The following is a 14,492-nucleotide window of genomic DNA, read 5'->3' on the forward strand; positions in this document are numbered from 1 at the left end:
GGCTGGTTCCCGGAAGTGCTGGGGGAGCTGTGCGGGGCGGAGAGTTAGCGCGGAGCGGACCCGGGCTGGGCACAGGCCGGGGGCAAAATGTCGGAGAGGAAGGTTTTGAATGTGAGTCGGGGGCGGGCCCTGCAGTGGGGGTGGGAGAAGGAGACCCGGGGGGGCCCGTAGCGGGGGAGGGGCGAAGGACAGGTAGTGGGGGGAGGAGAGGGAGACGGGGGGACTCTGTAGCGGGAGAGGAGAGGGGAGGGGAGGGAGACCGGGGCGGGGGGCTCCGTAGCGGGGGAGGGGCGAGGGACAGGTAGTGGGGGAGAGGGACTGGGGGGCCCGTAGTGGGGGAGGGGAGGGAGACGGGGGGACTCTGTAGCGGGGGAGGGGAGAGGGACCGGGGAGGCTCCGTAGTGGGGGAGGGAAGAGGGACAGGTAGTGGGGGGGGGAGAGGAGAGGGACAGGTAGTGGGGGACGGGTGGGGGTCGTAGCGGAGGAGAGGAAAGGTGGCATCTGTCCTGCTGAGAGGCCTTGTAAGCTTTGCGTGCGGGTCGGCTCTGATGTGAGTGTGGGGAGTCCTCACGTTGCGGCTCTGCTCTGATCCTCAGTGAATCCCAAAGAGCTGGAGCAATGGGTGATACCCTGCTTCCCCCCCCACCCCCGTTTCACCCTCTCACCCCACAGCTTCCCCACTGATGCCTTTTCTGCTTTGTTTTTATAGAAATACTACCCGCCCGACTTCGATCCATCTAAAATCCCAAAGCTCAAGCTCCCAAAGGACCGGCAATATGTTGTGCGGTTGATGGCCCCGTTCAACATGAGGTGAGAGAGGTGGTGCTGGCTGCATGTGTACTGGAGAACCTATGGGAACGCTGTTCCGTCACAAGCATTTGGCAGATTTCGTAGGATATCCCTCCCCTGGGTTCTTACTGTTTTTCCATCGAGCCAGCCGTATACTGGGATGGAGGGGGAATCCAGCTATTTGCTGAATGTACTGACTGGATTTTGGTAATAAGGAATGCTTGTGAGGTTTTGGCTGCTTTTTTTTTTTTTTTTTTTTTGAGCAAGTTACTCTGTGCACTGCAATATTTACAACTGATGTAACCCTTTGGGGTGCAGGTGTACTTTGTATAGCTATAAACTAAATAGCAGAATCTCCTCTGGAATGACTTAATCTAGACACTCTCAAACTACTATGTATGCATGTTTAGCCGGCTGCTTAAATGCTAGGGCTGACCAAATGTTCCCCTGCTGTATTCATAAGGGTCTTTCAGGCAGGCCTGAGGATCGCATGACTAGACTCAAGTCCACCTGGCCTTTTACTTGGGATGGACAAACCTGCCTCTTTAGATTCAGCTTCTGCTGTTGCTGTAAAACACCTCACAGAAACCAGGTAGAAAGGATGGTCTAGTGGATAAAACACTGGACTGTGACTGGTTCAATTCCTGGCTTGGCTACAGACTTGTTGTGTGAGCTTGGGCAAGTTACCCAATCAACCCTGTGCCTCAATTCCCTGGCTTTGTTTTTTAACTAGTGGGGGGGGGCAATACCTGTCCACTAATAATAATTATATAATAATATCCATTAATGGTGAGGTCCTCAGAAACTACAGTGATGAAGGCCATATAAGTACCTAAATGTCCAGAGTGTGCAGGAACGCCCCACTACGGAGCAGTATGTGAGAGGGAGGCAACTGTCAATCAACAGAAGTGACACTGATCAAAGATTACATGGAAAAAATAGCAATGTATCGAATGTCTTTCTATTCTGGTCATCTTAGAGGTTATGTATAACAATAGGTACCAGATGTTCAGATGGGAATGTGATTCTCAAGTTACAATGCCCATTAAAACTAGGCTCAGCCCCCATGTATGTCAGTTAGACTCCTGTCTTTCTCTAGTTTTTTATTACACTGTGGACCTAATGCACTTTCTCTTTGCTTCGTGTAGGTGCAAGACATGTGGTGAGTACATCTATAAAGGCAAGAAGTTTAATGCTCGCAAGGAGACTGTTCAGAATGAGGTGTACTTGGGGCTTCCCATCTTTCGCTTCTACATCAAATGTACCCGCTGCCTGGCAGAAATCACATTCAAGGTGAAGATTTTGGGACTTCTATAGCTGGGCTCTTGATATCTGGGGAGGCAGCCTGGTGTAGATCCGGGCAGTGAGTGACAGGAGATCTCCGTTCTAATCCTAGACGGTTCCCAACAAATGCTACTATTTTAAGACAACCAGAGGTCAAATTTTGCATCCAAACTATTTGATCTCTATCCCCCTTTTAACAAACAGTAAAGTATCTCATCCACAATGTGAGTAGGGCACTATTGCTTCTCAAATGTCTGAGTACAATGGGTGTTTCTAGGGCATAAATAATCATTCTTTTGGCAGGTGATGTGAATAAAACAAAGTTGAAGTGCTTTGTGTAGTTTTATGTGTTGCTTTGAAAATCATACTGGCTGTTCATTACCAGCACTGAATAGATGAACAATGATTGGAGCAATAGCAGCCTGTCGTGCATGTGGCATGTTCACAATCATTCCCTTATGTTGCCCCTGTCTTCCTCAGACGGATCCTGAGAACACAGACTACACAATGGAACATGGCGCCACTCGGAACTTCCAAGCTGAGAAGCTGTTGGAGGAAGAGGAGAAGAGGGTGCAGAAGGAAAGAGAGGAGGAAGAGCTGAACAATCCCATGAAGGTATTTGAATGCATCCTTCCCTTTCCCCTTAAGTCCTAAATATTGGACTGAGATCTGCAGGCCTCAGCCACTTGTGTTTCAGTGCGTTGAAGGAGGCTACTGCCCCAGTTCTGCAACTTTGGAACTGGCCTAGGCAGAGATGGTAACTGAGGTCTCTGTAGGTTCTGTTTTATCCTGGAATGAGTAAAGGGAGTTTACCACAATCTTTAATTGTGCTTGTTAAGATCTGAAAACGAGGCTCCCCATACTCATGCTATCTCACGCCTAGTACTCATGCTAAACTTTGTCACTTAGGTACCATGGCAGCAGGCACTTAAGAATTGCCATGCTAGTAATGGAAGCTACAGTTCATGAGTTGTCGGTGAGGCTTACCCATACTTCAAGGGCTTTCCTGCTTTCCCTACTAGGTTTTGGAGAACCGAACGAAGGACTCCAAGCTGGAGATGGAGGTTCTGGAGAACCTGCAAGAGCTGAAGGAGCTGAACCAGCGTCAGGCAAATGTGGACTTTGAATCCATGCTGAAGCAGTATAAGGACTATGAGGAGGAGCGGAAACGAAGGGAGCTAGAGGAAGATGAGACGGAGATGAAGTGAGTCAGCTGGAAGCATTGCTTATGTTTGAGTTCTGGTCAGACCTGGATATATGAAACTTTCCAGGCTGCCACCTGTGGGCTGGGCAGTGGTCTTAACAGCCCCCCCACATCCCCACAGTAGTATTTTAATGGGAGGGACAGTGCCAGAGATCCAAAAGAGGGTAACACTTGCGATCTGAGGGTGTGGGATTTATGCATGGTAGGGCTGTGGTGTGGATTGGGATGTGAGGAGATCTAATAGGATGACTGATATCCGACCTATCTAGACATACAGGTAAAGGACATACATGAGGTGCGGTGGCCCTAATATTGAAAGAGGTAAGGGAAATATAAGTGACCCTCCACGGGGTGGTGTTTGCACACCAAAAATCACTGTCCCAGTTGGCATCTTTGGCAAAGAGATCAGAGACTGAGCTGGCCTCTGAGACTGAACTTGCCTTGAGAGGAGACCTCTTCCAGGGTGTAGGGCTAAAGTACCTTTGTGTCAGGGTGTGGGGAAAACCCCTATCGTTGTGTCCATGGTATTATTCTGGGGCTAAATGAAAGACCTTTCAGCAGCACTGAACTGCACCTAAAAAAGGGGACTTGGAGTGCTGCAAGGATTCCAAGCTGTAACAGCTAACAGACTGGGAAGGGAAGATGGGGTTCAGCAGCAATGTGGGAGCTGTTGAATTCTGGCAGAGTGGCTGTCCCAGCTCAGTTGTAACATATCAGAACTACAGTGTATGCAGGACAACACTGCTCTCCGCAGGGCTTATGAAGGTGGATGTTTTTTATTGAGTCACAGACTCCAAGGCCAAAAGTCCACAGTGGTCATCTAGGGCTTGTCTTCACTACCGGGGTAAGTTGACCTAAGTTATGCTACTTCAGCTACATGAATAACGCTCTCTGGTTGACTTCCTTTACGCTTCTGGAAGAGCTGGAATACTCGGGTCCACTGGAGAGCGCTCTGCCATTGATTTAGTGGGTCTTCACTAGACCCGCTAAATCGACCCCTGCTGCTTCAATTGCAGCAGCAGTTTCCCCATAGTGAAGACCAACCCCTAGTCCAGGGGTGGGCAAACTTTTTGGCCCGAGGGCCACATCTGGGTGGGGAAATTCCATACAGAGCCATGAATGTAGGGCTGGGCCAGGGGGTTGGGATGTGGCAGGGGGCTCAGGGCATGGGGCTGGGGTGCAGGAGGGGTTCGGGGTGCAGGCTCTGGCCCAGTGCCACTTACCTGAGTGGCTCTGGGGTGGCAGCGGTGCGCGGGGGGGCTGGTAATCCCACAGGCCGGATCCAAAGCCCTGATGGGCCGTAGTTTGCCCACCCCTGCCCTAGTCTGACCTCCTGCATAACACAGGCCAGAGAACTGCCCCAGAATAGTTCTTGGAGCAGATCTTTTAGAAAAATCATCCAGTTTTGATTTAAAAGTTACCAGTGTTGGAGAATCCACCAATGACCCTTGGTAAATAGTTGCAATGATTAATTATTTTCTCAATTAAACATTTAACACCTTAGTTCCAGTCTGAATTTTAGTTTCAAGTTCCAGCCATTGGATTGTGTTCTACCTTTGTCTGCTAGAATGAAGAGTCCATTATCAAATATTTGTTGCCCATGTGGGCACGGATAGACTGTAATCAAGTCACTCTGTTACACCTCTCTGGGGGATCCCTTTGCTTTGCAGAGCTATGCTGGAACAAGCCCAGAGCAGGCGATTCCTGGAAGACTCTGACTCTGATGAGGAAGCTGTCCAAGTGCCCTCAAGATCAGTGCTGAAAATGAAACCTACTGACATCTTGCAGGAGGTAAATCCTGGGGGTAGGGGCTTTTCCAGCAGTGTGTCTCTCTGAGACGGGAGATTTTTCCACAAGGGAACAAACTAAAACCCAGCGAACCACATTGCATGAGAAGTCCCCTGTTTTGGAGACTTTGAGGCACAATTGCCTCTCTTGCGGGCCCAGTTTAGAAAATGTGGCTCATTGTGTATTAGACTGAAAGGAAGAAGTGAGAGGTTTTGGTCGAAGTAGACTTTAGCCTGTATCAGCTAACAAAGAGGCTCATCTCTGTGGGGTGAGCTGCCGCTAAGAGCCCCCACCCCCACTGTCATGCCTGATGAAGGTTCGGTGGTCAGCACGTTGCTGCTGGTTTTGCTCCCTGGTTTTGGCTTGTACCCAAAAGGATTGTAATGGTTTAATCGTTATACTAACGTAAGTTACATCAATACAAGATTAGCAGTGGTGGAAGATGTCAGCTGGACATCCCTGAAGAATGAAGCCCTGTGTTTATCCACAGCAGGGCACGCTCCCCTGCATGATCACAGCCTATTGTTCTGATGCTCGCTCTGAGGCGGAGGGAGTTCAGTCCTTGGTATAATCTCCACAGAGGATCCAGCATACAGGCCAGTTAGTGCCAATGGCAGCGGTCTCTCTCTTATGTCAATCCCTGTCCACTGAGACCGTCAAACAGTGCAGGCGGGTGAAAGCTTTCAAGTGACTCCCAAGCCAGGCTGGAGTTGAACTGTGAGATGTTCCCTGTCCCAGTGCTAATCCTTCTGAGCCATCTCGTCACAAGTGTGTTAAACCCAGTGGTTGGTCCAGCAGCCAGCATGTGAGATCAGAGAAGCTGGATACTGGAAAGTCCTGTTGCACACATCTGGATCACCCCTCTGCCAATGGACAACTGTGCCCGCTGACCAGTGTCTCTTCCAGCCTTGCTGTGGATGCCCCAAGCAACGGGGCATCAGCCCCTGGGGAGGCTCTTCCACACCCTTCTTGATCTCTGGGACAGCAAGCTTTCCCTGGTATTCAGCCTGAATCTTCCTGTGCTGATTTCGTTCCTCTGCACCTAACAATGCTCTGTCCCATCCTAGCCACACCTTTTCTTCACACCCTGTAGATATCCAGCGAGGGGCTTTCTCCTTGCTGCTCTGTGACATGATACCTCTGTGTATGCAGCTCAAACCACCCTTGATTTGGATGATGATGATGTGGCATTTTGCATAGTCTCCCCCCCCCAGCGGCTCCAAGGACCGAGAGTGTTAATATTTGTGCTCCCTTCTGTAGGACATGGAGCCCCAGAGCAAGAAGTTAAAGACTGAAAGCTGGGAGAGGAGTGTGGGCAAACTGAACAGCAAGTCCCAGCTGGCCGGCCTGGTCACTGTGAAGAAACAGACCCCGGGCTCCACCACCACTAATGGTGTGGGGAAGCAAACTACACTACAAAGCTCAGGTAACTTGGGTTCTGTCTCACCTACATGGCGATGCAGGACCTGATTAGCCACTTAACTCCAGGCCACCAAGGTGGGTTCTAACAGGTTGGGGACATCAAGCAGCTTAATCATATGTGTCTGTGTTGTCTTCGATTATATGTTGCAGTTTAGTGATTCACGACCCAATAGAATTTTGTCAGAATAGCATCAAGTCTGGTGTTGGGATTTCCAGTAGGGGCCAATGCCCAGTGTTTAAGAGAGGAAGCCATCTCCTCTCTCCTGCCTCCCATATAGTGCATTGTTATGGGGAAGTAAAATTCCTTCCTGACCACTCTGGCAAAGAGCTTGTGTCCTGAAGCATGAGAGCTGATTGCCAGTGTCTGAACTTCTGTATTGACATTTTGGTGCTCAGATACAGTGATGGTGCCAGTCTGTAGAAGTACTATGATAAATATTTTGATATTATTGCTCATAAAATTATTGAGCTCCTCTGTTTGTTCTGTGTCTGTACAGCGTCTAACCCAAAGGCGTCCTGGCCCATAACTTGGGTTTCCTGTGCACTGCAGTAATACAGACGGTAATGCGAGACCAGGCATGGGATTTGAATTTACTGTGCCATTCCAAAACGTACTTTCCACAAGGAGGTTGGGGCTGTTGACACAGCTGTCTGCTACAGTAACATAAACAGCTTGCAGCTGATCAGAAGCCATCTTCTGTCTTCATTTTACTGTCCAGGGAGTTTATATTGTATGCTGTGATATTTGGGACATGCTGTTCTGCCTTCCCCAAACTCCCCTACACTTTCAGTTGCACACAGTATTCTTTCCTTCCTGTCCTAAACTGTTGCACGGGATTGCTTTGTTCTGTTGAACAGCGGCTGTGTTCCATCGCAGAGGTGGCTGCATTGTGATGGCGGGCGAAATGATCCCAGCCCTCTGGGTAGTTTAATCTTTTTGAATGACAGGTGCTTTGTAAGATTACATTGGCTGCTGATCCAAACCTGGTGTTCCATGAATGGCCCAGCTGAATGATGTTTTCCCTATATCATCCACACACCAGTCCCTCCGCCCCACCTTTCCAGCCTGAGAGCTTGTACAGCAAAGACAGTTTCACACACAGGAGGCCACCTCACAGAAAGTATCTGTGTTAGACTGAGGTTTGACTCACCTCACCCTCTTCTAGTTAGGTGGAATTCGCGTATGCTTAAGTATCTCCGACGTTTCCATTCTCTTATGTCACCACAAGGGGGCAGGAGGAGAGCTTCCGTAGAAATGCGACTGTCTCTTCTACCAGCAACATCAAACCTTTTAATCCTCTTTGAGACTCAGACAGGGTGCTGAGGAAACTGTTTTACTCCAGGTCCTAATGCCTGGTGTTGCAGTGGGTGCCCAGAACATGGCAGTGCCTGGGCCCGCCCGTCGGGGTGGTAGAAGCCCATCCATGCAGCAGCAGGAGTGCTTCAACTCCTGATTTCATCGGGCGTCCGTAAGGTGCAGCTCTCTGTTCTCCAGCAGTGGGTGTGGGGTGTGAATGATTGAACCTGCTCTGTTTGGTTTCTAGATGCTGGAAGTTGGAGCTCCTCGTTACCTGCTGTGACCCAGCCCCCATCAGCAGCCCAGGGCTCTTCCCTCAGCCTGTTGGGGGCGTATTCTGACAGCGAAGACAGTACCAGTGACTGAGTCTGTGGGTCTCTGCTGAGAGCTCTCACTCCGCTGCCTTACCCAGTTGGGGTAGAGCGAGGCCAGGGGTTGGCAATGGGATGCAGGGAGGGCAGAGTTTCCTCTTTTCACCCCACCACCAGGCAGCTGCTGTCCTAACAACCAAATCCTGCCAGAGAGCTGGCATCCTTGTGCATAGACAATCCCAGTGGGATTCCCGGGCAGTCTGCACACATGGCCAGCTATGTGTAATCAGAGCTGCTCTTCCTTCCTGGAAACCCCGAATATACCGTCATGTTGCAGCATTCCTTCAAACTGGGATACAGGAGTACCACTTCCAATGCAACCAGATTGCCTCCAGGCATCTCTTCCTATTAAACATCCGTCAATCCGGGCTCCTGTCAGCCTGTCATGAGTGATGGTGGCACCAGCAAACCAAAGCTGCCCAGGGGAAGAATCTCTATTAGATGAGACAAGCTTCCTCTTTTCAGGCTTGTTTCCCACATCTTCCTGACCATGTGTTTGGGGAGATTGGGGAGTAGAAAGTGGCTGCCTAGTCTGATAGCGGGAGCAAAGCCCCAAAGAATGTCGGAAGGAGTTGAGAGCAGCAGGTCACCTACTGTGGCTGGAATCCATCATGCCGTGTTTATCGAAAGCCTTGTCATCAGCAGCTAAGTGGAGGGTAATGAAGTGTGTGGTTCTATATACCAGCATCTCCCTCACCACTCCAGTCTCCTGGAATTCCTGTAAAGCCCAATCTGTCTCCAGGCCCCTCTGTTAACTCTTACCATGTCTGAATTCTTGGCATGGGGCTCCGGTTTAATGTGTAACTTGTTTTGCTCTTCTCTTGTGTCCTCCCCGACATTGCTGCATTTAGCCTGTGCGTCCCGATACAAGGTAGAGGCGATGTTAGTGCCTATTACTCCCCATGAGGATCGTGCCATTTTTAACACAGTTGTTTAACTTCAGATGTAATAAAGGATTCTGAAGAGCATCTCTCCCTTCCCCTGTCATTCTTTGTAAAACCGTCTTCAGATGGTGTTGCCTAGTGGTGAGGGTAGGAGATTGGGAGTCAGGACTCCTGGGTTCTCTTGCTGGCTCAGTGTGTGACCCTTTTAGTTGAGAAGCAGGGAGTCAGTAAACCACCTGCCCAAGAGGCCGACAGGAATGTGTTGTGCATGGATTAATTAATCCATAGGATCGCTGGAGTTGGGGATGGAGCATATTTAAAGTCCTGGATCAAACCTGTGCCCACAGAATACACAGGGCATGCAGCTGAGTTCAGCAACCGGGTGCTCGCTTCATGCTATTGTTTTGTCCTTAGCTCATAGACTTTAAGGTCATAAGGGACCATCCTGGTCATCTAGTCTGATCTGCACATTGCAGGCCGCAGAACCTCCCCCCTTCCCCCTCCTGTAATAGACCCCTAACGTCTGACTGAGTTACTGAAGTCCTCAAATCATGATGTAAAGACTTCAAGTTACAGCGAATCCACCATTTATACTAATTTAAACCTGCAAGTGACCCATGCCTGATGCTGCAGAGGAAGGTGAACCACTCCCCTCCTCTCCTCCCCCCCCCCCCCCCCCCGAGTCCTGAAGCCCCTTAAGGTCTCTCAGCAGAGTCAGAAAAAAATCCCCAAACCTCCCTATGGTCTCTCTGTCCCCCCCCAGTCCTTCCCTAGCTGTGTGTAATGTACTTTCCCTGGGTTCTCCAGTTTCTGCGACATGCTGTTTTTCTTGCTTTGAGTATCAGTGGAGGGTTTCTGTCTCCCTGTGGCCTTTTAACTGGGTGAGTCAGACAAGACGAGGTCAAACAACTGGCTGATACTCGGGCAATAACCTCTTCGTCTCTCATCATTCCTAACTACGGCCTGGACCCCCACACCCATCAGGGCAGTCCCGGCTCCATCAGCTTTTTACCCCAATGCTCAGGAGCAGCCAGTGGAGAGTGACGACAAGGGGCAAAGGCAGCCTTGAGTGTCCCCCTCTGTCCCTGTGGAGGGGGGGGTGAAGCTGCTCAGCTGTAGCTTCACTGGAACCAGCGACTCCTCCAAAGAGCACGAGGAGGATGCAAGTGTGAGCGCCTGCCAGAGGCTTTGATTTAGGGGTGGGACGAGCCAGAGACTACTGCCCTTGCAAAGGCTGGAAGCCCTGCTCAGGGGGACAGTCACAGCAGAGCCTAGTCTGAGCACTGGCAGGCTTAAGGAAGGGTGAGCTGTGCAGTGCTCTGAACTCTTGCCAGGCTTACAAAGGTTAAAGCAACAGCTGCAGGGAGAGGAATCCAGTGCGGTGCTGTCTGGTGCTGCTGCTTGGTCTCGCTCTCCCCCGCCGCCTTTCTGGGAGAGGGGGCTGGCCTCCTTAAAAACAGAGCGCTCCTTGGGAAAGGCACTGGCCAGGCTGCTCCCGCTGCGCTGCCTGTCTCTGCGATTGGGGATGCACCCCGCCAGGCCCCAGAAAGGAGCCGGCAGCCAGGAGACGCTGACTCCGCTGAGAGACATTAATGGGCTTCAGAACTCTCGTAATTAGATTAATCTAAAAAGGGTGAGCAAATGCCCCCGGGGGAGCCTTGCTGGTGTAGCAGTACCAGTCTGTGTCCGCCAGACCTGCTGGCACCATGCGTGTAGCAGCCCTGCGGCTCTGGTTTACCCACGGCGATCAATGGAATTACTCTGTCTCATTGGAATCCCATTTCTCTTGGGCCTCTGTCTCTTTTCCTTTGTGATGACAACGGGGAGGACTCCGTGCTCTCCCTTGCAAGAGGCACGTACCGCATTGCCGCTGCTGGAGGAGCACCCTGGCCTTTGGCAGGGACGGCTTGCTTTTGTCGTCACATTACCAGCATTTCTGTGATCGGGCTCCCTCTCGGCGGCCGATTAGAACTGGGCCGTGGCATTGAGCGCACATGGCAACAGCTGTCGGGTGACACTTTGAAAAGATTGGGGTAACTTCTCATTTCCCATGTGCCAGGCTCCTCCCCTCCCTCCCCAAATCCCACTGCTAGCCCCTGCAACTCACCGTTATTTGTATCACAATAGCACCTAGAGGCCCCAAGCGAGATCAGGGTCCCATTTTGCCTGGTGCTGTATGTACCCCTACAGCAGGGCTGTCCCTGCCCCAGAGAGTGGGGGAGAACGCTGCTATTGCCTCTTTCGCAGGTGGGCGGGTAGCTCAGGGCTCACACAACTTTCTTCCTGAGGTCGCCCAGGCAGTCTGCAGCAAAAGTGGGGCTTGAACCCAGTTCTCCAGAGTCCCACGGCGATGCCTTCTCTGCAAGCCCATCCATCTTGCTGCCGTGCACTAGAGAGAGATGGGTCTGCCTGGAGTCGAGAGACTTCACTTCATTCCAGGTAAACAGAAGAGTCTGCTAGCGCTGTTTTCAATGGGGCACCTCGGCGCCCTCCCCTCCAATGAGCCTTCCTGTCTGCTATGGATCTTTGCCTTCGGTGAATCTTTCCCACATGCCTTCACCACTCCTTGCTCCATGGGGTCATCTGCTCTGCCATGGCCACTTACGACCCTCCCGCCCTTCCCCCATCTGATCACGTGCTCCTAGGGGCTTTCCATTCCACTGCCTGGTGCGGGGTATGATCCATCTCTGCCTCATTGCCTCCCCAATCGTTCCATTCTTCACCATCTGTCCTCCTTGATCGTTATCATCCTCTTCAGGCAGCGCTTGTCAAACCTTATCGGAGCTGGCTTTCGTCAGGCTTGCGTTTCCGCGGGGTCTCCCAGCTGCGTAGCACTGTTGGAAGAGTCTCCCATCCGTTTGACAAGAGGGAGACAGTGACGAAGATGGCTGGGAGTATGGTTTGTGGTAAGGTACGGGCCTGGGAGCAGTGGGTTCTATCCCTGGCTCTGCCACTGGCCATAGGCAAGCTGCTTGCCCTCCTTCTGCCTCAGTTTCCCTGTCTGTTAAAGGCTACTCTGACCTGCCAGGCAGAGTGCTTGTGACACTTGGTTAATGCGTGTTCATAGAGCAGGTTGAGAATGTTGGATGGAAGGAGCTAGGGAAAGGCAACCTGTTATTAAGAGGCTGGAAATGTCAGAGAAACAGCATTAAGCGACTGTAACAAGTGTTTATTGTAACGAATGGGAGACCCAGTGCAAGTTATTTATGGCCATCCTCAGAGGGACTGAAATCAATGGAATGTCGGAGCCTTAAATATCTTTGAGGATCTGGACCTTTGGGCTTTTCTGCACCATGCTGCAGGGCGAGCTACAGGGGTATGAAGTGTAGAGTGCTCGAACTGCCCCTGCTGGCGCGAACTAACAGGTACCTCGCTCACGTTGACGCAGGCCTGTTTCAAACAGCGCTACGTCAACAGGCAGTAGGTACCTGTTAGTTCGTGCCAGCAGGGTCTATGCGGGGCGCTTTGAGCGGGTGCAGGACATTTGAGTGCCCTTCAATTCACACCCCCGTAGTCTGCACTGCAATTCAGGGCTTGATCCTGCCGAGTCGTAATGTCGGTCACCCGATGCCTCCCCATCACGCGCTCATGGGAGTGGGGGGTGGTTCTGGGCAGACTGGATTTACACAACGGCAGGGCAAGGAGCGGTTAAAGGATTTAGTTCAGCCCTTGGCCAATGCAGGATCGGTCCAGCTCCTGTCGTCTCAGGGTTCTGGCTAGTAATGGGGGGGGTGGCCCTTTAACCGGGTTCCTGAAGGTCTTTTTGGCCCATGGCTCTTGGTGCCTGCGCGTTAGGCAGGGACTCACCCTACACGCTCATGATGGTCTCTTCTGGCCTTCAGATCTATGCAGTGAAAGGTGGCACTTGCCCTGCCTAGGGATAGCTTTATAGAGATACAAGCCCGGCCCCAGTGGCTACTGTCCGCATGCACGACGTGCAAGTGAGCAGCTCGGAGTATTCTCGCTGCCTGGCTCTGAAAAGCAGGGTCACAACTCCCCCCCGCCCCAGCCCGCTTCTCCGCCTGCAGAGCTGCCGTTCATTGCTATGGGAGGCGGGCGTGCAGCAGGGCCAGCGTTCCCACTGCATTCTCCGTCTCCGCCAATTGCTCACGACGAGTCTCAGGCTGAGCTGATCCTGTGTACATGGTGGTGGCACCTCTCTTTACCCCCCCTCCGCCCCCCCCCCCCCCAGGCACTCTTCCCCCAGGCACAGCAGTAATGAACCTTGCTCCATCCTATTACCTCCCCAGTCCCGCTCCGCCTCCACCAGGTTAGCAGCTCCCACTGGCTTAGTGCGCTGTGTAATAAACCCGTATGGAGGCTTTTGATTTTGCCAGCACAATCACATTACTCCCTGTTAAAAATGGCTGGACCTGGGGTAATAAATTGGAGGTGTCAGAGCTGTTTGCTTCTTCATCTCCTTTCATTACCCACAGCAGCAATTGATCTCCTCTGTTGCTGTCCTCCAGCGGCGCTGGGGGAAGCAAATAGGAATTGCAAGTACTGATGATGCTTTTCGGGGGAGGGCGCGGTTTGCAGGGGGACAGTTGGGTCTGTTTGGGGGGCAGATGGGGGAACTGTCCCACTCTTCCCCCCCCCCCCCTTGTGGGAGCATTTTCACAGCATTCTAGCATTTGGAGAAAGATGAAAGATCCTCGTTAGGCTGCGTCTGATCCATCCCTCGCTGCAGCCGGGTTGTTCCCTTGAGTGTGCTCTCCAGCGCTTTGTCCGGTTTAGAATGACTCAATCGATGCGGCATCCACTGTATCCTTGGGGAGACCATTCCACCGTCTCCATTTTCCTCCGCACGGCAGTGATGGGGTTCTATTGGGGTGTTTCAGGTGATAAAGGCGGGGGGAGAATTCACCGTTGTGGAGCAGTCAGTTCCAGGCCCGGCTCTTTGCCCGGTGTCCCAGCCGAGGGGCAGCATATGCCAGACTCAATCAGTTCACCCCTCAGGGAGTTCACTTCTCTTTCTTTGCGAAGAGTACCAGGGCAGATGTGGGCTGAGCCACCAGCTGATTTTTCGCCGCTTGGGCCCTGCTTACAAGGTCCAGCGTGGGTGGCGTGTGGAGCTGGATTTCCAGGCCCTGGTCCCATTTTTGCCAGATTCCAAGCTTCAAAGCCGAGCGCTTCAGCACCCCAGCTGCTTTCGGGTAGGTCTGCACTGCAGTCATGGAGTGTGATTGCAGCTTGTGTTGACATACCCAAGCTAGCTCAGGTGTCGGAGCAGTGAAGCCAGGTTCACACTCACTCCAATGCAGGCTCCACCAGCCCCCCTGGAACCCTGGGCAGTTACTCACAGGGCAAGCCCCTGCTGAAGCTTCTGGCACATCCTGGTGCCAAGCAGGGGTGAGCCCCAGCTGTGTCAATAGCAGCTTAGCTTGCCTGCACTATCGGGGGGTTTGCAGTGGTTGGCTGACCTACGGGCCTGATCCGAAGCTCCCTGAACT

General features: G+C 52.0%; 1 protein-coding gene across 2 annotated transcripts in view; it reads left to right on the forward strand.

Annotated features, from left to right (window-relative positions):
- The window catches only part of YJU2 (YJU2 splicing factor homolog), a 26,430-nt gene continuing 11,938 nt past the window's right edge, over window positions 1–14,492 (forward strand). The window contains exons 1-8 of one of the 2 annotated variants that reach the window (XM_074939178.1): window positions 1–111; window positions 710–810; window positions 1,938–2,082; window positions 2,554–2,688; window positions 3,096–3,277; window positions 4,948–5,068; window positions 6,326–6,491; window positions 8,032–9,090. In XM_074939178.1, coding sequence (XP_074795279.1) covers window positions 88–111; window positions 710–810; window positions 1,938–2,082; window positions 2,554–2,688; window positions 3,096–3,277; window positions 4,948–5,068; window positions 6,326–6,491; window positions 8,032–8,150 — 993 coding nt within the window. In that variant the 5' untranslated portion in view covers window positions 1–87 and the 3' untranslated portion in view covers window positions 8,151–9,090. Of the gene's footprint in view, window positions 112–709; window positions 811–1,937; window positions 2,083–2,553; window positions 2,689–3,095; window positions 3,278–4,947; window positions 5,069–6,325; window positions 6,492–8,031; window positions 9,091–14,492 lie in introns of those variants that run through there. The other variant, XM_074939179.1, reaches the window with a different exon arrangement.

This window comes from Natator depressus, chromosome 25 (assembly GCF_965152275.1).
Source record: "Natator depressus isolate rNatDep1 chromosome 25, rNatDep2.hap1, whole genome shotgun sequence".
NCBI lineage: Eukaryota > Metazoa > Chordata > Testudines > Cheloniidae > Natator > Natator depressus.